We start from the raw sequence: 22,191 nt of genomic DNA, 5'->3' as shown, positions 1-22,191 counted from the left end.
TATATCCAAAGAGAATAGATGCATCTTTTACCTGTGCCTGTGCCAGTGGGGTCACCTCCTTGTATCTATATATAGAGAAGAAATGAAGGCTTATAAGATATCCTTGCATTTTGTTTTAGGGCTTAGAGAAACTAAGGGTATTATGCAGAAAAACAAACACCACAAATACATTATAACTTGACACAGAGCAAAATTAATGTGAGACTTAAAAATAATGAAGTCCCTATAGTTGAATAAGGACCACTTAAAAAGATATTCCACTCAAAAATAACTTTTCATATGTTGCTGCCCATAGTGAGACTAACAATTCCTTAGCAACTTATTATCCTTCATTATCCTATTATTAGAGATCAGCGAACCGGGTTTGGGTTCGTGTCGATCCGAACCCGAACGTTCGGTATTTGATTAGCGGGGGCTGCTGAACTTGGATAAAGCTCTAAGGTTGTCTGGGAAACATGGATACAGCCAATGACTATATCCATGATTTCCACATAGCCTTAGGGTTGTATCCAACTTTAGCAGCCACCGCTAATCAAATGCTGAAAGTTCAGGTTCGGATCGAATAGATAATAAGTATAGAAGGGATTGTTAGTCTCACCATGGGCAGCAACACATAAAAAGTTATGCTTGAGTGGAATATCCCTTTAATTCTACATTTTCTTTTACAGCAGTTACTGCAAGAAAAGGAGCAGCAGATTATCAGGGTTTACAGACGCTGAACCCCTTAGATCTGTTGATCGCTGGGGATCCTTCAAACTAATATGGGGGTTCTATAGATTTAAAAAAAAAAATGATTGTACTGGAGGTTTACTTACCACAAAGTTCCGAATAGAGCGGTGGAAGACAGTCCCATCATAGTAATTCTTCTTACAGAGCTTGATAAAGTTCTCACAAGTCTTTGGCGTCTAACAGAGGATACATATAATAATTTAAATACCCTATGCATTTACATTATGTGTATGGTTCTTAAACAAAGAAAGCACTGTATAAAACAAGGTATAAGAGACAAGAAAGCCTTTGTACAACTTCCAAAAATATTGTCCATGTGCTCAATATATGTGAGTAGCAGTATATGGAAAGGGAATCTGTCAGCTGCAACTCAAATTTCCAAACGGCTGACACTGTTAGATAGCTGTAAGGTCAAGGAGACACCTGGTACCTTTCCTATATCCATCTGTGCTTCCATGATGTAGAAAAATATTTTTATTCTCTGGTACCCCTAAATAGCTGCACGCCAAAGGGTATTTTACACGGACCGATAGTCATTCAGGAACATTGCAAGAAAAGGGCCTGCGGACAATCGGCCCGTGTAAAAGTGACAGCGATCAGCTAAGGACGGGGAAAACTCCCGATTCTTGCAGAATTGTGTATTTACAGTTTGCTTTAAAATTTACCGTTATCGGCTGCACATCTTTCTCTGTAAACAGGGGATGTGAGGCCGATAACGATAGAGGGAAACTGACAGCACATATATTCATGCTGTCAGTTTCCAGATCACACAGCAGTATATACTTACCTAGTTCACTGCTGTGATCCAGTATCCTATTCTCTGGCTCCTGTGTCCAGCCTTTACTAGACAGGAAAGCAGGATCACAGCGGCAACGCGGATAACTATATACTGCTGTGTGATTTTAGAAACTGAAAACACTGACATATGTATATCTGTGCTGTAAGTTTCAATGGCTGCACGAACGATAAATGGATTATTAGTGAAGCCCAGCAGCTTCGTTTGTCATGCTATGTAATGGCACTGCAAAGGAGCGCCGATCTCGACGATTGCATTTGTGGCAACTGAAATCTTTAGATCTAAAGCCCCTATTACATGGGGCAATGGAGAGGAGCAAACGGGCGCTGTCAGCGCTTGCTTGCTCCACGTTCCCTGCTAGCTGACGGCGCTATTACATGTGTTGGCAGCAAGCGGATAGGTGAGGGGGGGGGGGGGGGCGATCGCTAGATCGTCCGGGCAGCCCATAGCACATAACAGAGGTCTGCTGCCACTGCTATCATGGAGCGATGGCAGCAGATCATTGCTATATCAGTCATCGTTCATGTTGGCTGATCGTTGTCTTCTATTACAAGACGATTATCAGCCATAACGGCTAATATCGGCCGAATACGGCCAATAATTGTTTAGTGTAATAGGGCCTTAAATGTCTCCTCTCTCCCCCTGCCTACTAGATTGACACCTGGAAGCCAAGTCCCAAGCAGGATCAGATAGGGGAGGGGGAGTAAGGAGGTGTTACACTTTTTGTACTATAAAATAAAAGAATTTAAAATAAAAATTATATATATATCTATATCTATGTACATATACATTGTGTGTCTCCTTGTCCTGACAGCTATCTTACAGTATCAACAGTTTGGAATGCAATTTGTAACTTATAGATTCACTTTAAGCAAGTGCCAGACCTCCCAACAGTGGGTGCAGGTCTGTATTATGTCACTTGCTTTGTGTTTCTTTGTGTTGCTTTGTGTCTGATTTTAAAGTTCGATTTGGACCCGATTGGATTTTCTGTAAAATCGTTGTGTATTATTAACTCCCGGTTTAGTATGTAACATAAGGCGGATGATATCCCCGTGCCTTTCAGGTTACATAAAATGGGTCACAACTTCTTTAAATATTTAACACTTTATGTCTCTCATTCACCACCCCCACAGTTAGTAACTTGTCGGACACACCCGGATCTCTGTTGCCACAGTAACAGAAGGAAAAAAAAAAAAAAAAAATCTAGAAGCTGATAAGGTGTTGCTATGGTAGCTACAGTATCTCATATTCGGCAGAGTTGAAGGTAAAGAAACATTCGGTTATCATTCGGCAGTCAAGCCTCCAAGACTCCTTGTTAGCTTTATCATCTTAATTATGTTGCATTTTTCTCTAACATTTCAGCAAACAGCCCATCAATCATAAAAATGTGAACTCTGAGGAGCAGCATATTGATAGTTATCTCAGACTAGACACATCCGCCCACGCTATGAATCATCCCGAGTGATTAACAATTACAATGCATGGATCCCCATGACTGACTCAATGTTCCAAACGTGTACAGGTCACTCTATGTGGAATCACGCCAAGTCCCCTATAGATGCATGTAGCCGCTCACTTTGTCACAGTACAGCTCCAGATTGAGGTCACCCTTGTTTGTGTGAAGACGAACATAGCCCTTCTTTTTTACATACTGATAGCGGACGGTATCTTCTGCAATGGCGGCTGTGTGATGAGGAGAAGAAAGCAAAAAAAAAACAACAAATACATAAAAATAAATAGATTGGTTATCATAAAGGAGAAAAATAAACCCTAAGGGGGACATGTATCATCCGGCCTACGGATGATTTTCGGCGGAAAGTGCCGATTTGCGTATTATTTTATTTGCAAATGGCAGATTTGCGAATAAAATATTAGCAAATCGGCACTTTCCGCCGAGTACGCCGGGGGGTGTGTGTGAAGGGGGCGGAACGGAGGGCACGGACTCAGAGTCCGCGAGATTCACCAGCCCTTCCGCCAAAAGATACGCCGAAAACGTACTCCAGTCCTCAGCTGGCGTAGGTTTTCGGCCGAGCGCACAGGATTTATGTAGAGGCAGTCCGCCTCTACATAAATCCCCGTAGCGCTGGAGATGCGGGGACATTTTTAAGTCCGGCGTAAAAAACGCCGGACTTAATAAATGTCCCCCTAAGAGTCTATAACATGGTCTGACTATGGCCCGATCATTTTAGTAAACGAGCACCGATCTGCTCGATCGGCGCTCGTTTACTGGACCTATTAGACCGCTGATAATCAGGCAGTAAGGGATGCATGGACATAGTTAGCGATGTCCATGCAGCCCTTGCCAAAACAATAAAACAATAAGAAAATAAGAAAGAAGCAAGATAACTGTTTCATGGTGTGCAATTAATATTACAACATGACTTGCCAAAACACCAGACACCTTACTTCTCCCCGCTGTACTCCACAGCTTCCCAGCCCGGCGGCAGTAGTGTCTGCGCGTCCTGTCAGCTGACCCGACGCTCAGCCAATCACAGCACCACTGCGGCCTGTGATTGGCCGAGTGGACAGGCCACTCAGTCGCTGGAGCAACAGAGGGTCTATATACTACTGGGTGAGCTCACAGGGGTCTATATACTACTGGGGGAGAGCACAGGAGTCTATATACTACTGGGGGAGCAACTGGGGGACTATATACCTATATACTACGGTGGGGGCGCACAGGGGGACTATATAAGGGCTGGTCAGAGAAAAAAAAAAGCCAGTTTTACCACTTAGGCTACGTTCACACAGAGCAAAAGGGGCGGATTACGCGAGGAAATATTTCCGCCTGAAATCAACTGATGCTGAATTCCGAGCAGAATATAAGCAGAATGTAAGCAGAATCCCTGCGTATTCCGCTAGGAAAGTGTTCAGCTCGTAATCAGCTCTTGACAAATTCAGCGCGGAATACTCGAGGAATCCGCGCTGAATCCGCATGCATTCAGCGCTGAAATTCAGCGAGTATTTGGTGAGTAAACTAGACTATACCAGAATATATACTAGAATCCTCCCCCCCCTTTTTTCCCCATTTCCGCGCTGATTCAGCGCGTAATTTCCGCTTGTATTCCACGCTGAATACGCGCGTATTCCACGCTGAGAAAGAAAATCAGAGCCCCATTGGTTTGTATAGGCTTCCGCTAGCGGAAGAATGAACATGTTCATTCTTCTGGCGGAAAGCGGATTAGTTCAGTGCGGAAATTCCACCGTGTGAACTGCAGAGCAGAATTTCCATTCAACACAATGGAAATTAGCTCTGCACCTATTTTAACGGCTGAAATTTCAGCGCTGATTCAGCGCACAAATTAGGCTGCTTTTGCTCTGTGTGAACGAGCCCTTATAAGCATCAATTCTGTAGGTAAATAGTTCAACGTTTTTGAAAAGTAACAAAACATGTTTACTACTGATGTTCAGCTCGGACCTTCACTTGACAATAGACTCCAGTAAGTGGACCTTCACTAAAAGTTGTTGAGTACCCCTGATATAGACTGTACACAAAAAAAAGCTGGGTGCCCATCCAACAGGGACTGCCGCCGGAACCAGGAAGCTGCGAAGAACAGGAGAGAAGACTGGTAGTGGGGAGAAGTAAGGTGTCAGGTGGGGAATCGACAGCCAAAGGCCGCTCATTGCTATTACATATAGCGATGCGCAGTCAGCACCCGGTGATTTAGTTTCTAAACCTGAATTAACTATCAGCCGATAATCACTGTCATTAGCTGATCGATGTCTCTATTACATGGAGCGATAAATCGGCTGAATCGGGACGATTTGGCCAATTATCGCTACGTGTAATAGGGCCCTCAGGTGTGCTACAGAACAGGGTTCAGTGTTAAGAATGGTGTCGGGAGCACCGAAACTATTTAAATCTCTGCGCTACTGTACTGAAAGAGCATGTCAGTGCAGGAGCACGAAGATTTAAACAGTAACAGAGCTCAGAATCTTGTTGCACAGCACATCTTCTGTACTACAGACCAAGCATGGAACGGGTGAATGCCCCCGTAGCTCTAAAAAATAGAAGCAAAACCAAAATGACAGAACAATATATGTACAACATATCCATAGTTTTAATATGTTGCTACAGAAGTAAGCGGCTGTTAGATACAATGGTAGTGGGAGAACAAGAGATAGAGGCAGGGAAGACAAGATGAGGGGGGACTTACCAGCCTCATGTGTGGTCTCAGGGGTCATTGCCGTGGAGGTAAAAGACGCGCTCACAGCACCTGTAGAGTAGTGTGCCTGCATAAAAGAGACAATACTTACTACAACAAGTACAATACTTACCAGCTCATATAAAACTGGCTAAACTGAGGAAGTTGTACGTGTCGCTTATCTCTCACCGCATTTAGTTTATCCGTTGCCTTTTTCACTGGACCTTTCATGGTGGCCGCCAGCATTTCGTCCCCTTTAAATTCCTTGTACAGTTCACTAAGTGTCTCGCGTGTTTCCATGTTAGCATTTTTTAGATGGTATGATGGGTCCTGGCGGGCTTTTTCTTCCTCTGGAATATTTATTTGAACATAAGAGAATGAAGAGGGTTGTCAGGTGTGTAACATCAATGTTATAGCTCCACAACATCCCTATGGACTGCATCGTTGTCATGGACAGATATACTGCATATTGTACATATAGACCAGGGGTCCTCAACTGGTGGACCGTGGAGGACAGCTGTCTGGACCCCAGCTGCAGCTCAGTATTCACATAACGAGCGCTCATAGTAACTGTGCGGCAGCACTAACAGAGGCAGCCATTGGCCACTGCCTTTGGTTTCGGCGCTCGAGTGACGTCACTGGAGCGCCAAAGCCAGGAAGAAGGGGAGAGCAGCCTCTAGTGACTGCTGCAGTGCAGCCACAAGAGCGAAGAGAAGAGGAGACGCCCGGATCCAGGTGAGTATAAGTGGTTTTTTTTTTATGTTATATTCTATACGGGAGGGGGAGCTCACAAGGGGGCTATATATTACTGGGGGGGCTATATACTACTGGGGCAGCTATATACTACTGGGGGAGCGCACAGGGGTCTATATACTACTGAGGGAGCAACAGGGGGTCTATATACTACTGGGGGAGCGCATAGGGGTCTATATACTACTGGGGGAGAGCACAGGAGTCTATGTACTACTGGGGGAGCAACTGGGGGGCTATATACTACGGGAGGAGCGCACAGGGGGACTATATAAGGGCTGGTGAGAGAAGAAAAATGCCAGTTTTACCACTAATAAGTATCAATTCTGTAGGTAAATAGTTCAACAACGTTTGTGAAAAGTAACAAAACAAGTTTACTACTGATGTTCAGCTCGGACCTTCACCTGACAATAGACTCCGGTAAGTGGACTTTCACTAAAAGTTGTTGAGTACCCCTGATATAGACCGTACACAAAAAAAAAAAAAAAAAAAGCTGGGTGCCCATCCAGCAGGGACTGCAATGAGGGCAATAGGCCTACTTGGTGCACGCTGTGGTTTAGAAAATCAAGACTCACCACACATAAAACATAGGAATATCAATTCAGTTTTTAACTCTAAATACGTGCTGCACTTAAGCTTATCCAAGTCATTTGTGTCAATGCTTAGAGGGTTGTAACTGGGAGTTGCTCAAATGACATATAGAAACTGAAGCTTATAAAAGGGAACACAAGTCTGATGTGTGTAAAGCTATAAAGTAGATGAGTAAAGGGGTTGTACAATGACGCCTCATATTAATGTGGAGAATTAAGGAGCCAATTAACGTGTCTAATGAGCCGTTTCCTTAGATGCCATCCATCTCTACAGAGAGGAACAAAGCACGCTCAGCATGATTTTTGGGTAAAAAAAATTAGACTTTGGGGACCCCCTTTTTGTGAAGCACAGGGGTCCCAGAGGTCAGACTTGTTTAATATCCTTGTCTGCCTGGATATAAGAGTTGGTTGTAAATATCAATGAAAAAGAAATAAGGTACTTAAAGGGGTACTCAGGCAAAAAAAAAAAAAAAAAAAATCGTTATAAAATGAACTGGTTTCAGAAAGTTATATTGATTTGTAATTTACTTCTATTTAAAAATCTCAAGTCTTCCCATATTTTTGAGCTGCTGTATGTCCTGCAGGAAGTGGTGTATTCTTTCCAGTCTGACACAGGACTCTCTGCTGCCTCCTCTGTCCAAAGCAGGAAAGGTTTTCTATGGGGATTCACTACTGCTCTGGACACTTCCTGTCATGGACAGAGGTGGCAGCAGAGAGCCCTGTGTCAGACTGGAAAGAATACACCAATTCCTGCAGGACATACAGCAGCCGATAAGTACTGGAAGACTGCTGATTTTTTAATAGAAGTAAATTACAAATCTATATAATTTTCTTAAACCAGTTGATTTGAAAGAATTTTTTTTTTGCCAAAGTACCCCTTTAATTATTGCCAAATGTAGGAGATAACAAAACTTACCAGGATCTATGACTTTTAGGTTGTTTTTGACATGATAAAACTCTGAGACGTTAAATTTTTCCAGCTGAGAAGGATCCTAGTGAACAACCAGAAAATAAAGATTATACAGTAGCCAAAGTTAAAAACTTTTTTTAGTTGTTTTTATTGAGAAAACTAAAGAAAAATCGTGAGAACTGGAAACATTGTCAAGGTCCCCCCATGTAATCTGAAGGGAGAGTTAATAGAGGTGGATCTTACCAAGTTTGTGATAAAATGGAGCCGGAGTGGTATCTAACCCATTGGCCCTCCTTCACACTCCCAAGACTAAGGGTACTATTACACCCAGCAATTTTCCGACGACTAACGATTAACATTCTAAACGACCGCTAAGGCAAACGACCCGAAATCGTTCGCCCAAGTACACGAAACGATGATCGGTCGTTTAGTCGTCGCTATTGCGTACGTTTCAGCTGTGAATTCTTATTCCACCGAACGATGTGCGAACGATGAGCGAACGATCAAACGATAAAAATAGGTCCGGATCCTATTAAACGATCAACGATTTCCCATTTGTCGTTTAATCGTTGCCTGTTATTACACTAAATGATGATCGTTCAAGTCCGAACGATTTAACGATTTTTCGAACGATAATCGTTCCGTGTAATATGCACGGTTTCAGCTGTTGGGGTATGCTGGGGGCAGTAGTTATGCACTGTTTCAGCTGTTGGGGTATGCTGGGGGCAGTAGTTATGCACTGTTTTAGCTGTTGGGGTATGCTGGGGGCAGTAGTTATGCACCGTTTCAGTTGTTTGGGTATGATGGGGGTAGTAGTTATGCACTGTTTTTTTAAATAACATTATGGACAATTCTCTCTTTAAATATTTTTATTTTACAAAAATATCCTAGAAGGCAAGGAGAGGAGAGATGCCAGTGTTTGTATATACTGTGGAAGTGCATGTCTACACAGCACCAGGGTCAGAACAGTGTATGTGAAGTAGATTGCCACAGTATATACACACTTTGCACTGTCAGAGAGAAAGAAAGAAAAAGAAGATAGCTAGCTAGGTAGGTAGGCAGACAGGAGATAAATAGATAGATAGAGATAGTTAGATAGGAGAGAGAGAGGTAGATTGGAAGGAGGATAAAGAGCTAGACAGAGGCGAGAGAAGAATCATTAGGCTTACAGCAGGGGCAGAGGATCCTGGACTCTGCACGAATTGCTGTGGAGGAGGGAGGACGCACAGGGCTGGGCAGAGGTCACAGGTCACCACACTGATGGGGAAGCAGGGCCTGTGCTACAGAGAACAGCTGACACACACAGCCGACTGATTTATGTCCTGATGACCTGTCCGGCATACAGTTCAGCAGGCTGCATTGTGGCAAGGAGAAAGGCAGTATCCCACCTGCGGTGGGCACCGGGGGGTGGAGCTTACTGGGACCTACCCAGAACATTAATTTGCCAGGTCCCTAGCCCGTCTGTCTTCAGAAGTGCCCCAAACCAACCACTATGCAAGGAGGGCAGGTGGCCAGCTAGGGGGGCGCTCTGGCAGACAGACGTCAGGTGTGCAGCTGACTGTCTGCCAGAGCGTCCCCCAGCTGGCCAGGAGTGATGCACCCTGTGCAAATGCACAGGTCGCGCACCCCAAAGGCCGGCCCTGGTGTTGAGCTATACAGCAGTAACTATACAGTCGATTTCTGAGGCCTGTGTGTATTACTTTATCATCATCATCTTTTTACTTGCAGCAAATACTTCTTACAGCTTAAGCCCCCACAGAACTGGATGATGCAAGTTCCTACCTGCAGAGTTATAATGTCTTGCCGGGTGAAAGGTTCATCAGTTAGTAGGTCTTTGTAACTCTTCGGTTTAATATTTAATTGTTCAACAGCCTGGGTGGGGAAAATACACGTTTATTTTACTGCCAGGGTTGTACATACACAAATGGATAGCTCTATTTAAGCCAATTGTATGAAGGATCCCTAAACAGGCATGTATAGTAAAGCTTAAGAGGGCAGCCTAGATCTCAGCACATTAGTTGCACATTAACTATAAATGTATAGCAGGATTCTGCAGTCTGTATTTACCTCATTTGAGAAGACGTTTCCGGTCTTGCTGATAGCCACAATGTGGGAATTGTTGGTAAAAACCGAGAACAGAACTGGGCAGTGATACTTCCCTATAAAATAAAAGTTAAGTGTATAAGTGTAACACAATATAATATAATATATATATATATATATATATATATATATACATCTACAGAAGCCTGCTTTTCTACATAAACAGCGCCACTTCTGTCCCCAGGTGGTGCGCGGTATTACAGTTCTGTTCCATCCACTTCAATAGAACGGAGCTGCAAAACTACATACAAGCTGAGGACAGTGGTGGTGCTGTTTGTGGGAAAAAAGTGGCCATGATTTTTCCAATCCTGAATAACCCCTTTGGAGGTAAACCTATTTTTCTGGTGGATTGCTAGGTGGATGACAATGGTTTTGAAATTACCTGTAAAAATGGGGGTTGGCCCACAGAGTGCAGAGGAAGAAACAGTCCATTTCAAGACTATAATATGTTTAAAGGGAATGCGTCACCTACATTTTCTTTTACTGATTAGAGTCAGATAATAAAACTTCTTTTATTCTAATCTGTTTCTATTTTCTGACTTAATTTTTTTTTATTTCACTATTTCTACATTGTTACGGGCCCTGCCATCTTGCCTGAGCTTTTTTTTTTTAACAGCATTTAGTGACATGCTTTGCAGCAAGACTCATGGACATAAACGACAATAGACAGTCTGTTGAGATGAATGTAAAACATTACTGATTGTGCTTGGTGACCTTTGAAGAGGTCATTCCACAGGGAGCTGATATTGTCTCCTCTACTGGTGTCACATGTTGCTGCAATGCTGTACAGATCACTTTACAGCAGCCACCTCTCATTGCTACAGACACAACAGGAAGTCTGTGCTTAGTTGTATTCCCGATGGTGAGAATGAAAACTGCAAGATTAGTTTATAATATAGATAGAAAACTGGAAAATAAAAATAAAAAATAATCAAAAATTCTGTAAAAATATGTTTAAGGGCGAGTTCACACGGAGTAAAACTGGCGGAATTCAGCGGCGGAATCCCGCCAGCCTCCGTGTCATACAGGCAGTCTATGGGAGGGCTTGCGCACCTCCTCTCTCCGCTCAAAAGAATTGACAGAATTCCACCAGTTTTACTGGCCCTAACATAAGAACATTATTTAGACAATAAGTCGTTGTCTGATGACACATTACCTTTAAAGTGTCACTGTTGTTTAATTTTTTTTTGCAGAAATCAATAGTACAGGCGAATAATTGGGTTTATTAACCAAAAAATGCATTTTTATCATGAAAAAGCAGTTTGAAGCTCTCCCCTCTTGTTCTCTTATGAAGAGGGGAGGGGTTAAGGGAGATGAGGCACCAAAACAGGACAACCAAGAGTTAATTTACAGCTACATCACCACGCTATTTCCTCTGAAGTCAGCACTGACCTCTCTGACCTCTGAATACCGGCTTTAACACAGGTCCCCAGGTCCCGCTGTGTAATCCTTTGTTCTCTACCGGCAACTAATCTCCCTCCTCCCCTCTCCATAGTTTAGACAGGGCTCGACTGATGTAAAAGAGTCAAGATTTCCTGATTCTGAGCAGTGAAAGAGAGAGGAGGGGGGGGGGGGGGCTGGGGAAAGGCTTTTTGAATGCAGATAATGGCAGATTTGCCTAATAAACCCAATTACAAAGTTTCTTAAGAATCGCCTGCACTATTGATTTCTGCACAAAAAAATACGACAGTGACACTTTAAAAGAATTTTCTAAGATTTTTCTGAAATTCACCTAGATCCAGCAGGAAATACCCTTTACATCCTACCTGTCAATGATGTCACCATTGCTTTTACTGGTAGGCCACATGATACTGTGTCGTGAGAGCACACAATACACCACAGCAGGACTGACAAAGGAGACTAGCTTCATGGAAAGCCCTGAACGACCATGTCCCAGTTACTAGAAATCTGCACCCAATGATGTATGTGACCCCAAAAAAAAAAGGTTTCTGCACCAGGTATCACATAAAACAGGGATGGGGAACTTTTGGCCTTCCAGCTGTTGCAAACTACAACCCCCATCATGCCTGGACAGCCTTCGGCTGTCCAGGCATGATGGGGATTGTAGTTTTGCAACAGCTGGAGGGCCGAAAGTTCTCCATCCCTGACATAAAACATTCATCCAAGTTAGGGAGATGATTTTGATATAATCCCTTCCCCTGCATAGAATGTTTGTAGTGTATCTAGATCTCATATCCTATAGGAAACTTGTGCCCCTTATATAGAGGAGTCCCAACAAGGTTTTATGGTTGTCATGGGTCCAATTCCCTGATCCAACTCAATTCAATTTATTCCAATTAAAAGTATCTGCTACATCCGATCCCTCCTTCTTCTGTTCTTCAGCATTTTTTTTCTGTCCTCCCATAGGGACACTGTACATATGTAAGTTTAAGCACTCGGGAAAAATATATATATTTTTTTTCTTACAGTAGCTGATAAGTATTGGAATAACTGATATTTTTAATAGAAGTAAATTAAAAATCTATATAGCTTTCTGAGACCAGCTGATTTGTATGTTCTGCAGGAAGTGGTCTATTTTTCTAATCTGACACAGTGCTCTCTGCTGCCACCTCTGTCCGTGTCAGGAACTGTCCAGAGCAGTAGCAAATCCCCATAGAAAACCTCTCCTGTTCTGCACAGTTCCTGACACAGACAGAGGTGGCAGCAGAGAGCACTGTGTCAGACTGAAAAGAATACACCACTTCCTGCAGGACATACAGTAGCTGACAAGTACTGGAAGACCTGATATTTTTAAACAGATGAAAATCTATATAAGTTTCAGTAACCAGTTTATTTAAAAGAAAACTATTTTGGCTCTCTTTATTTGTAATCTCTTCTGTTTCATCTTCAGGTATAATGGGACAGGTTTACCATCCCATTACAGCACATGGCTATTTCGGGTGGCTCCACAGAGAATGAATAGAGCTGTGGGCCACCTGCCGACCCTCGCCTCTATTCGGGGGGGGGGGGGGGGGGGGCGATCTGGAGCTCGCCGTGAGGGGCACGGAGTTCCTGTAGATAGGGGACAAGTAGTTTTTAATCGGAAAGCCCCTTTAATTCTTCCTAACGAAACAGGAACTCAACATGTTCTCTTTACTGTATGGAACAAACAATCTGTATTGCAACATAAAAATGTGATCAAGCAGGGCAAAGTCACAAGAACGCCACACCAGAACGGCCAGTTCTATGCACGGCATTACACAAGAATACTTTATCATATAAACACCAGTCCAAACACTGGCTTCCTAGTATGTGATACATATACAGCTGTACTATGTACATTCATGTATGACTATGCCAGTGTATAGGCAGCTGAAAACCGGCACATTACAGCATAACAGACTTACCATCCTGATTCTTCACAAAGTTCAGTTTAATAAGGGATTTGGCCTCCAATTTCTGCATAAAAACAACAAGGAATTAATATGGCCAATAAATAGTACTGCGAGGTTGTCATGTTTCAGTGCAAATCCAATGGTCTGTTATACTTAAAGGGGTAATCTGCTCAAACATAACGTTTCATATGTTGCTGCCCATGGTGAGACTAAGAATTCATTCCATATTTGTTCTTATCTATTCAGTCTCCTTCTCCCAGTTCTGATCCTACTGCTTTGTGCTGAAGATAAAAAAAATCTGTGTCTGAGCTGTTCTTACCGTCTCTGCTCCGAACTCCCTTCTTCCCCTTCCCTTTCCGACTTGACTCATGTAAACAATTCCCTGGCAGGCTACTTTGTAACGCTGGGAGGGTATCACAGGGAGTTCATCAGCAACTTGACCTTAGATGAACCCTCCCAGCATTACAAAGTTGAAGATACAGCCTGCCAGGGAGTTGTTTGCTCCGAATTCCCTTCTCCCCCTTCCCTTCTGAGATGGCTCAGGTAAACATCTCCATGGCAGGCTACTTTGTAATGCTGGGAGGATTAATCACAGTGAGTTCATCAGCAACTTGACCTTAGATTAACCCTCCTAGCATTACAGTTGCAGATACAGCCTGCCAGGGAGTTGTTTACCTGAGCCATCTCGAAAGGGAAGGGGGAGAAGGGAGTTCAGAGCAAAAAACTCCCTGGCAGGCTGTATCTTCAACTTTGTTATGCTGGGAGGGTTCATCTAAGGTCAAGTTGCTGATAAATTCACTGTGATACCCTCCCAGCATTTCAAAGTAGCTTGTCAGGGAGTTGTTTACATGAGTCATGTCAGAAGGGAAGGGGAAGAAGGGAGTTCGGAGCAGAGACGGACAGAACAGCTCAGACACAGATTTCTTTGTCTTCAGCAGAAAGCAGCAGGGTCAGAACTGGGAGAAGGGGACTGAATAGATAACAACAAGTATGGAATAAATTGTTACTTTCACCATGGGCAGCACCATATCAAAAGTTATGTTTAAGCAGAAAACCCCTTTAAAGTGTCAGTCGTATTTTTTTTTTTTTTTTGCAGAAATCAATAAGTAGTTTTGTAATTTGTAATTAAGTTTATTAGGCAAATATGCCATTATCTGCATTCAAAAAGACTTTCCCCAGGTCCCCCCCCCCTCCTCTCATTCATTAACTGCTCATTATCAGGAAATCTCAATTTTTACACCAGTCGAGCCCTGTCTGTTCTATGGAGAGGTGAGGGGGGAGGGGGGAATTAATTGCCACCAGAGAACAAAGGATTACACAGCGGGAGCTGTGAGAAAGCCCGTATTCAGAGGTCAGAGAGGTCAGTGCTGACTTCAGAGGAGATAGCCCGGTGATGTAGCTGTAAATTAACTCTTTGTTGTCCTGTTTTGGTGCCTCATCTCCATCCACCCCTCCCCTCTCCATAAGAGAACCGTGAAGACAGGGGGGAGTGCTTCAAACTGCTTTTTCATGATAGAAATGCATTTTTGGCTAATAAACCCAATTACAAATTTTCTTAAAATCGCCTCTAATATTGATTCCTGGAAAAAAAAAATGTAAACGACAGCGACACTTTACGGTATACATCTTACACAACATTTTCCTGTAGTAGCAGAAGACATTGATAGGGTATTATTCCCTCCGCGATCCACCTGTATTGTACTCTCTAGTTGTCTATATACAGGAGGGATCAGCTGACTATCAAACATCTATGAAGCTTAGGAAGATTAGCAGTTCTACTCTTCCCTGCTCTTCTCATGCACGCTATAGGTTAATCCTGGGCTGACCGCCCAGCTGCTTGCTATCTCAGTCAGGTATACTTAGACACTGTTTTCTCCTGTATTATAACACCTGCCCTATTACATTCCCTGGCGCCATCACCCATGACCAGCTATGTAACACGGCCAAGAGAAAGAGTAATAGGTGAACTAATTGAAACAGTGACTTGGTCTCTGGACTTGGTGTCTGGCTGCCCTCCTGGCAGGACGCAGGTTAACTCATGGTAGGGTGGAGAGTCTGTGACCTACTTTCTAAGAAGCTAGCGCAGTGAGCTCAAGGGGTTGCTGACACACAATCCCATGCAGGGTGTGTGCATGACAGCCTAGTATACAAAGATGGCAAGAGGATACGGATTTTAAAAGGGGTAGTCCAGCAAAAATCTTTTTCCTTCAAATCAACTGGTGTCAGAAAAATATATAGATTTGTAATTTACTTCTATTAAAAAATCTCCAGTCTTCCCATACTTATTAGCTGCTGTATGTCCTACAGGAAATGTGGTTTTATTTTCAGTCTGACACAGATGTCTGCTGACATCTCTGGCCGAGTCAGGAACTATCCAGAGCAGGGGAGTTTTTCTATAGGGATTCATAGAAAACCGAGGCAAAGTTCCTGTCTCGGCCAGAGATGTCAGCAGAGAGCACCGTGTCTGAAAGAAAAAACAACATTTCCTGCAGGACATACAGCAGCTGATAAGTATGAGATTTTTTTAATAGAAGTAAATTACAAATCTATATAACTTTCTGATATCAGTTGATTTGAACGAAAAAGATTTTCGCTGGACAACCACTTTAAATATACCATGTTGTCAGAATTTAGAAAGGGCCATAAACCCTTTAAGACAGGGGTAGGGAACCTTGGCTCTTGAGTTGTTGTAAAACTACAACTCCCATCATGCATGGACAGCCAAAGCTTTAGCTTTGGCTGTCCAGGCATGATGGGAGTTGTAGTTTTGCAACAGCTCGAGAGCCAAGGTTTCCTACCCCTGCTTTAGGGAATGGTGAAATGTGACTCCATCCAGTAATGGATATGCTGTATAATATCATTCAGCTAGGGATATACACCTGGCATAACCATAGAGGACGGCTTAACAGATCACCCTTTAAAATAGCTCAAATCAGGAGGTTGTGACACGGGCCAAATATCTGTAGGGCATGAATGAAACATTTGCTGCCTCTGCCTATAAAGTGTGACATGTGCAAGGCAAGCTTATGCACGCTAATAGAATGCCAGATATCCAAGGCATGCAGACGGGTCAGGGTGGAGCGCATCATTAACATCGGAGAAGGAGGTGGGAATAGAAGCTGTAATTATACGTGTGGATATTAATATACTGCTAGGAGAATAGGCACAGGGGTGGCTGAACAGGAGGCAACCAATGGGGGATCCTAGATAAAGAACAAAACAAAACGGTTTTCTATGAGGATCTGCTATTGCTCTGGACAGTTCCTGACATGGACAGAGGTGGCAGCAGAGAGCACTGTGTCAGATAGGAAAGAATCCACTACTTCCTGCAGGACATACAGCAGCTAATTAGTACTGGAAGACTTGAGATTTTTAAATAGAAGTAAATTACAAATGGAAAATATGGTTGAACAGTTGTTCTGCTGCCTATAACTTGTTCGGCCATATAAAGTTCCAATAAAGAGCCACATTTCACCCTGTGTAAACAGGTTGTATGTCCAACAATGATTAACTTAAAAAAAAACGCCTTTAGCCTAGACCACAGGTGTCAAACTCAGGCCCTCCGGCTGTTGCAAAACTACAATTCCCATCATGCCTGGACAGCCAAAGCTAAAGCTTTGGCTGTTCAAGAATGATGGGAATTGTAGTTTTGCAACAACCGGAGGGCCTGAGTTTGACACCCCTGGACTAGATAGTCTTGAAATGCTCCAGATTTATCAAGGTGGCTTAGGCTGTTCAATAAACCGGCGTACCCGAGGACTTATACTACTCGAGTACTGTGCCGAGAGGGCCGCACTATCGATCCCTGGATCATTTGTGTGGCCATTTGCTGCCATCACTTGTAGGCCTCACTCCCTGTGACAATCAATTATATATATATATATTTTTTATTTTTTTTTAATTTTTTTTTTTAAAGATACAACTAGCCAAGTAAGTGCTCGCACATTAGCAGATCGCTGGCTCTATTTGAAAGGGTGATGTCAGCTGATAATCGACCTGTGTAATAGTGCCCTGAGCTTTGAATAACTATTAAATAAAAGTGGACCTCCAGTGTTTTCTTTTTCAACTCTACTGGCATCAGAAAGTTATATAGATTTGTAATTTACTTCTATTTAAAAATCTGCAGTCTTCCAGTACTTATCAGCTGCTGTATGTCCTGCAGGAAGTGGTGTATTTTTCCAGTCTGACAGCGCTCTCTGCTGCCACCTCTGTCCAGGTCAGGAACTGTCCAGAGCAGAAGCAAATTCCCATAGGAAACCTCTCCTGCTCTGGACAGTTCCTGACACGGACAGAGGTGGCAGCAGAGAGCACTGTGTTAGACTGGAAACAATACACCACCTCCTGCAGGGCATACAGCAGCTGATAAGTACTGGAAGACTGCAGATTTTTAAATAGAAGTAAATTACAAATCTATATAACTTTCTGACATATTTTGTTTTCCTCCGCAGGCGTGTCTCTATTTGTCTACACAATTTTTGGTGAATTTAGGCCACTCCCCTATAGTCAAACTTGGTAGAAAAGGGTCTGAAGAGTGACTAAAACCCATAATAAATGTGGCACATGATGAATAGTAACATGTGAGCCTATTTACATTTTCTCACAGATGGGATTTGATGCAAGACCCCCAAAACTCTGACCCTTACTTGCTGCTAACCCCCATTACCCCTCAGACCACGTAGAGGGAAAGATTGTGCTATATAAAGAATATGAAAAGCACAATGGAAATATGCAGTATGACCAGAAAAGTGACTAGAAACGGACTAAGCCCTAACTACTGTATTCACCATGACATGCTTGTAAACAACATAGCTGGGGATGGAGTGTAATCATTAACCTACTGATCTACTTTGTCTCTACAACTTCCTTGAAGCCTAACAAAAACAGACATCCCTTATAAATATTTGCTTCTGTCAGACAGTCATGTGATGAGTCACCTTCCCAGCACCCTTTAAGATCCCTACCTGAATTAACACATTGAGTGCAGAAAGTAAATGCTTCAGTCACTGTGCGGTGCTTAATAGCAATGTATCGCCATCTAGTGTGGAAATCTGGAACTGCAGACTTTTTTTGGGGGGCCATTTAAATTATTTCTTGTGCTTAGTTTTCATTGTTTCTGATTATATTCAACACACATTCTGACAATGTTTAATTCCTTAAAGGGGTTATTCACCATTTTCTTCTTTATTCAAATCAACTGGTGTAGAAAGTGCCAGAGATTTGTAATTTACTTCTATTAAAAATATTCAAGTCTTCCAGTACTTATCTGGTGTATGTCCTACAGGAGATAGTTTATTCTTTCCAGACTGCAGAGCAGGAGAGGTTTTTTATGGGGATTTGCTACAGCTCTGGACAGTTCCTGACATGGACAGAGGTGGCAGCAGAGAGCACTGTGTCAGACTTGAAACATTACTTCCTGCAGGACATACAGTAACTAAAGTATTGGAAGACTGGAGATTTTTTAATAGAAGTAAATTACAAATCTCTGGCACCAGTTGATTGCTTATGATACTAATCATTTCAATCAAATACTGACATCACCAAGTATTCTGCAGGGCACGTCTGGATCGCGGAATGTCAGGAGATCTTTTACAGGAGGCTTCTACATGGACACCACTTCTTTATACAAAGCTATGACACAGCAGGTTGCATGACTGTAAGCATTCACTGACTGGTAGCGAGCACTCCAATAATACATGACTCATCCACCTCCCTGCTGGGAAGCATATTGTAGCCTTTATACTGGGTGAGCTGTATTAATGTGCTATATGTATCAGCCAGTAACTGGATCAGGTCAAGGATTATACATAGCCCCAGTGATGCGGCTTACAGCCTTGCTATGACGAATGCAGGACTTAGAGATGAGCCTGTTCCAGGTCATGCACATCTTATTGTTACTATTCACATTTGCTACCATCATTTGAGGGGTATGAAAATCAAGGCGGACACAGGGTTTATAGGAATGTCACATTCACAGTCATTCTGACTATAGATTATGTGGACAAAGCTATAGGGCTGGGGTAGGGAACCTTGGCTCTCCAGCTGTTTAAAACTACAACTCCCATCATGCCTGGACAGCCAAAGCTAAAGCTTTGGCTGTCCAGACATTATGGGAGTTGTAGTTTTGCCACAGTTGGAGAGCCAAAGTCCCCTAACCCTGATATAGGTGTAAGGGTCCTATTTTACGGGCCGGTGGGGGCCTGATCAATAATGTAAATGAGAGCTAATCTGCTAGATCGGCGCTTGTTTATTGGGCCTATTACACGGCCCAATAATCGTTTAGCGAGGTCTGCAGGGACATTGTTACTGATGTCCTTGCAGTCCTTGTTTAAACACCATAAATTACCTAGCATGTTGCAGGTCTTCTGCACTCCTTCTCCCAGTCTCGCACGCAGCAGCAGCTTCTGTGCGGCCTGTCTGAGCTGACAGACCGCTCAGCCAATCACTGGCCGCGGCGTTCCTGGCCAGTGATTGGCAAAGCGTTTTGTCAGCTAAGACAGGCCGCACTAAAGCTGCTGCTGCGCACGGGACTGGGAGGAAGAAGGAGCGCAGGAGAAGCCCTGCAACATGCTTAGGTAATGTATGGTGCTTGTGAAATCGTCAGTCGCCCACCGCGCATCGCTATTCCACACAGCATGCGCAGTCGGTACCCGATGATCTCAGGTTTGAACCTAAATCGGCCCCTTAATGTCATGAAGCAGAGACACAGAATGTGTTCACATTGCAGCAAATACATAACACAATTATAGGATTTGGTGGAGTTTTAAGGAATTGTTGCATTTGATCATTTTCCTTTTTTCTTGACCTCAGTATGTACAGGAAAACCCTCAAGATATGGCCAATAGCCTGGAGAAAAGCTAGGCTGCCAAGAAAGTAGTTGTAGAAAACCTAGTCTGTGACAAGTTTATATAAAAGAATTTCCTAAAGGGGAACTCCAGAGATTTTTTTTTCCAAATTAGTAGGTCCCAGTAAATTATATAGATTTGTAAGTGATTTCTATTTAAAAATCTTAATTCTTCCAGTACCTATCAGCTGCTGTATGTGCTGCAGGAAGGGTTTGTTCTTTCTAGTCTGACACAGTGCGCTCTGCTGTCACCTCTGTCCATGTCAGGAACTGTCCGGAGTAGTAGCAGATCACCATAGAAAACCTATCCTGCTGGAGAGCCAATGCTCTAAGGCTGACCCATTTAGAAAGCCTTGAAACATGACTAGGGATATCAGCCTGAAGAAGCTTCTGAGCACTCATTCTCCCAGCTGCAACACCTTATGAGATGGAGGAGATAAAGGAAAGACTGAGATTTCTCCTCTTTTCAATTCCATTCCTGGCTTTGGCTTAAAAATCTGTCAGATAATCTGTTGATGTAATAGGGCCCTAAAAGTGCCATTTCCAGTCCCCAAGATTATAGTAATACAAATCCAACACAGAGCTCCCTGCTGCCACCCTCTGTGTCAGGAACTGTCTGGAGCAGGAGAGGTTTGCCCTGGGGAATTGTTTTTGCTCTGGAAAGTTCCTGACATAGACAGAGGTGGCAGCAGAGAGCACTGTCAGACTAGAAAAAATACACCACTTCCTGTAGGACATGCAGCAGCTAATAAGTACTGGAAGTAATTTACAGATCTGTAGATCTTTCTGGCACCAGTTGATTTGAAAATAAAATCTCTTTTCTCCAGAGCATGTTAAGTGAGAAAGAGAATCCAGACTTTTGCATAAGAACATATAGACATACATTTATGAAGAAATAATCATCATTACACAAAAATAATGTCCCGCTTTGTTTGTTTTTTCAGTACTTTCTACTGGTAAAAATAAGATAAAATAATGATTTAACCACAAAAATAGGAAGACACTCACCTCTCCTGTGATGGGGTTAGTGCCAAATTTTTTTATCCATGGGACAATGCTTCTGCAGAAAGAGAAATACGCAGATTTACACCCCAAGGCTGAGGTCACATCTGTTAGGGAGTCTATCTTAGCGACTATGCAGATTCCATCATATCTCATGAGGAAAATACTGATGCATGTGGTGTTGTGAATTGGATCTGGCACAGGATCCATTAGGAGTCTGGGGTGTAAACACGCTACCAAAGCGGCTGCTGCCTCCCAGCCATATGTAATTGCGTTATAGGAGATAGAGTCTCCCCCTCCTAGAGACATGTCTAAAGTGAGCGCTCTGTTTCTAACCGACCAGTAGAACGAACAGGGAGACGACTGCACTTCCATGTGCTCCTTTCCACACTCTATGATACCTGGACGGCCACGTTGACTTGCATTAGGAGTCCTTCCAGGTCACATGACACACAGCAGAGCGAGAACGTGCTGTTGACATCTTAAAAGTTTTTTATTTTATTTTATTGGCAAGTATGTTTCGCCCCCCCCCCCCTCCCTCCAAGCTGTCAGCATTTGATACCAGTGGTTGAGGAAGTTGGATGCAGCCCTAAGGCTGCCTGGAAAACATGGATACACTTATTGGCTGTATCCATGTGTTCCAGGACTCTCCAGGACTGCATCCAACTTCTTCAGCCACCGTTAATCAAATGCTGCATGCTCAGGTTCAGAGTTGCTCGAGTTGCGCTCTTTTCTATGCTTTACCCATTTACATTGTTTGCTTTTATTTACATAAACTCTTTCTACACCTTTATTTTTAGCCTTATGATGCGTTTACACAGGCAGATTTATCTGACCAATTTTGGAAGCCAAAGTCAGGAATGGACTTGACAGGGAATCTCAGTCTTTCCTTTATGACCTGCACCCTGTTTATAGTCTGTTCCTGGCTTTGGCTTCAAAAATCTGTCAGATAAATCTCTCTGTGTAAACACACCATTAAGCCCCTATTAC

The 22,191-nt window shown here is 43.1% G+C and overlaps 1 protein-coding gene across 1 annotated transcript in view; it reads right to left on the bottom strand.

Moving 5' to 3' along the window:
- The window catches only part of PPIL2 (peptidylprolyl isomerase like 2), a 38,474-nt gene that overhangs the window by 5,960 nt on the left and 10,323 nt on the right, over positions 1-22,191 (bottom strand). The window contains exons 5-14 of the mRNA XM_069961102.1: positions 21,208-21,259; positions 13,371-13,422; positions 9,988-10,079; positions 9,703-9,792; positions 7,927-8,002; positions 5,860-6,020; positions 5,683-5,758; positions 3,102-3,208; positions 816-905; positions 32-65 (exon numbers count right to left, since the gene is read on the bottom strand). Coding sequence (XP_069817203.1) covers positions 32-65; positions 816-905; positions 3,102-3,208; positions 5,683-5,758; positions 5,860-6,020; positions 7,927-8,002; positions 9,703-9,792; positions 9,988-10,079; positions 13,371-13,422; positions 21,208-21,259 — 830 coding nt within the window. The remainder of the gene's footprint in view (positions 1-31; positions 66-815; positions 906-3,101; positions 3,209-5,682; positions 5,759-5,859; positions 6,021-7,926; positions 8,003-9,702; positions 9,793-9,987; positions 10,080-13,370; positions 13,423-21,207; positions 21,260-22,191) is intronic.

The sequence above is a fragment of the Dendropsophus ebraccatus genome, chromosome 3 (assembly GCF_027789765.1).
Source record: "Dendropsophus ebraccatus isolate aDenEbr1 chromosome 3, aDenEbr1.pat, whole genome shotgun sequence".
In the NCBI taxonomy this organism is placed as follows: domain Eukaryota; kingdom Metazoa; phylum Chordata; class Amphibia; order Anura; family Hylidae; genus Dendropsophus; species Dendropsophus ebraccatus.
Note: the sequence above shows the minus strand (reverse complement) of the source record. Positions and strands in the feature narration are given on the sequence as shown.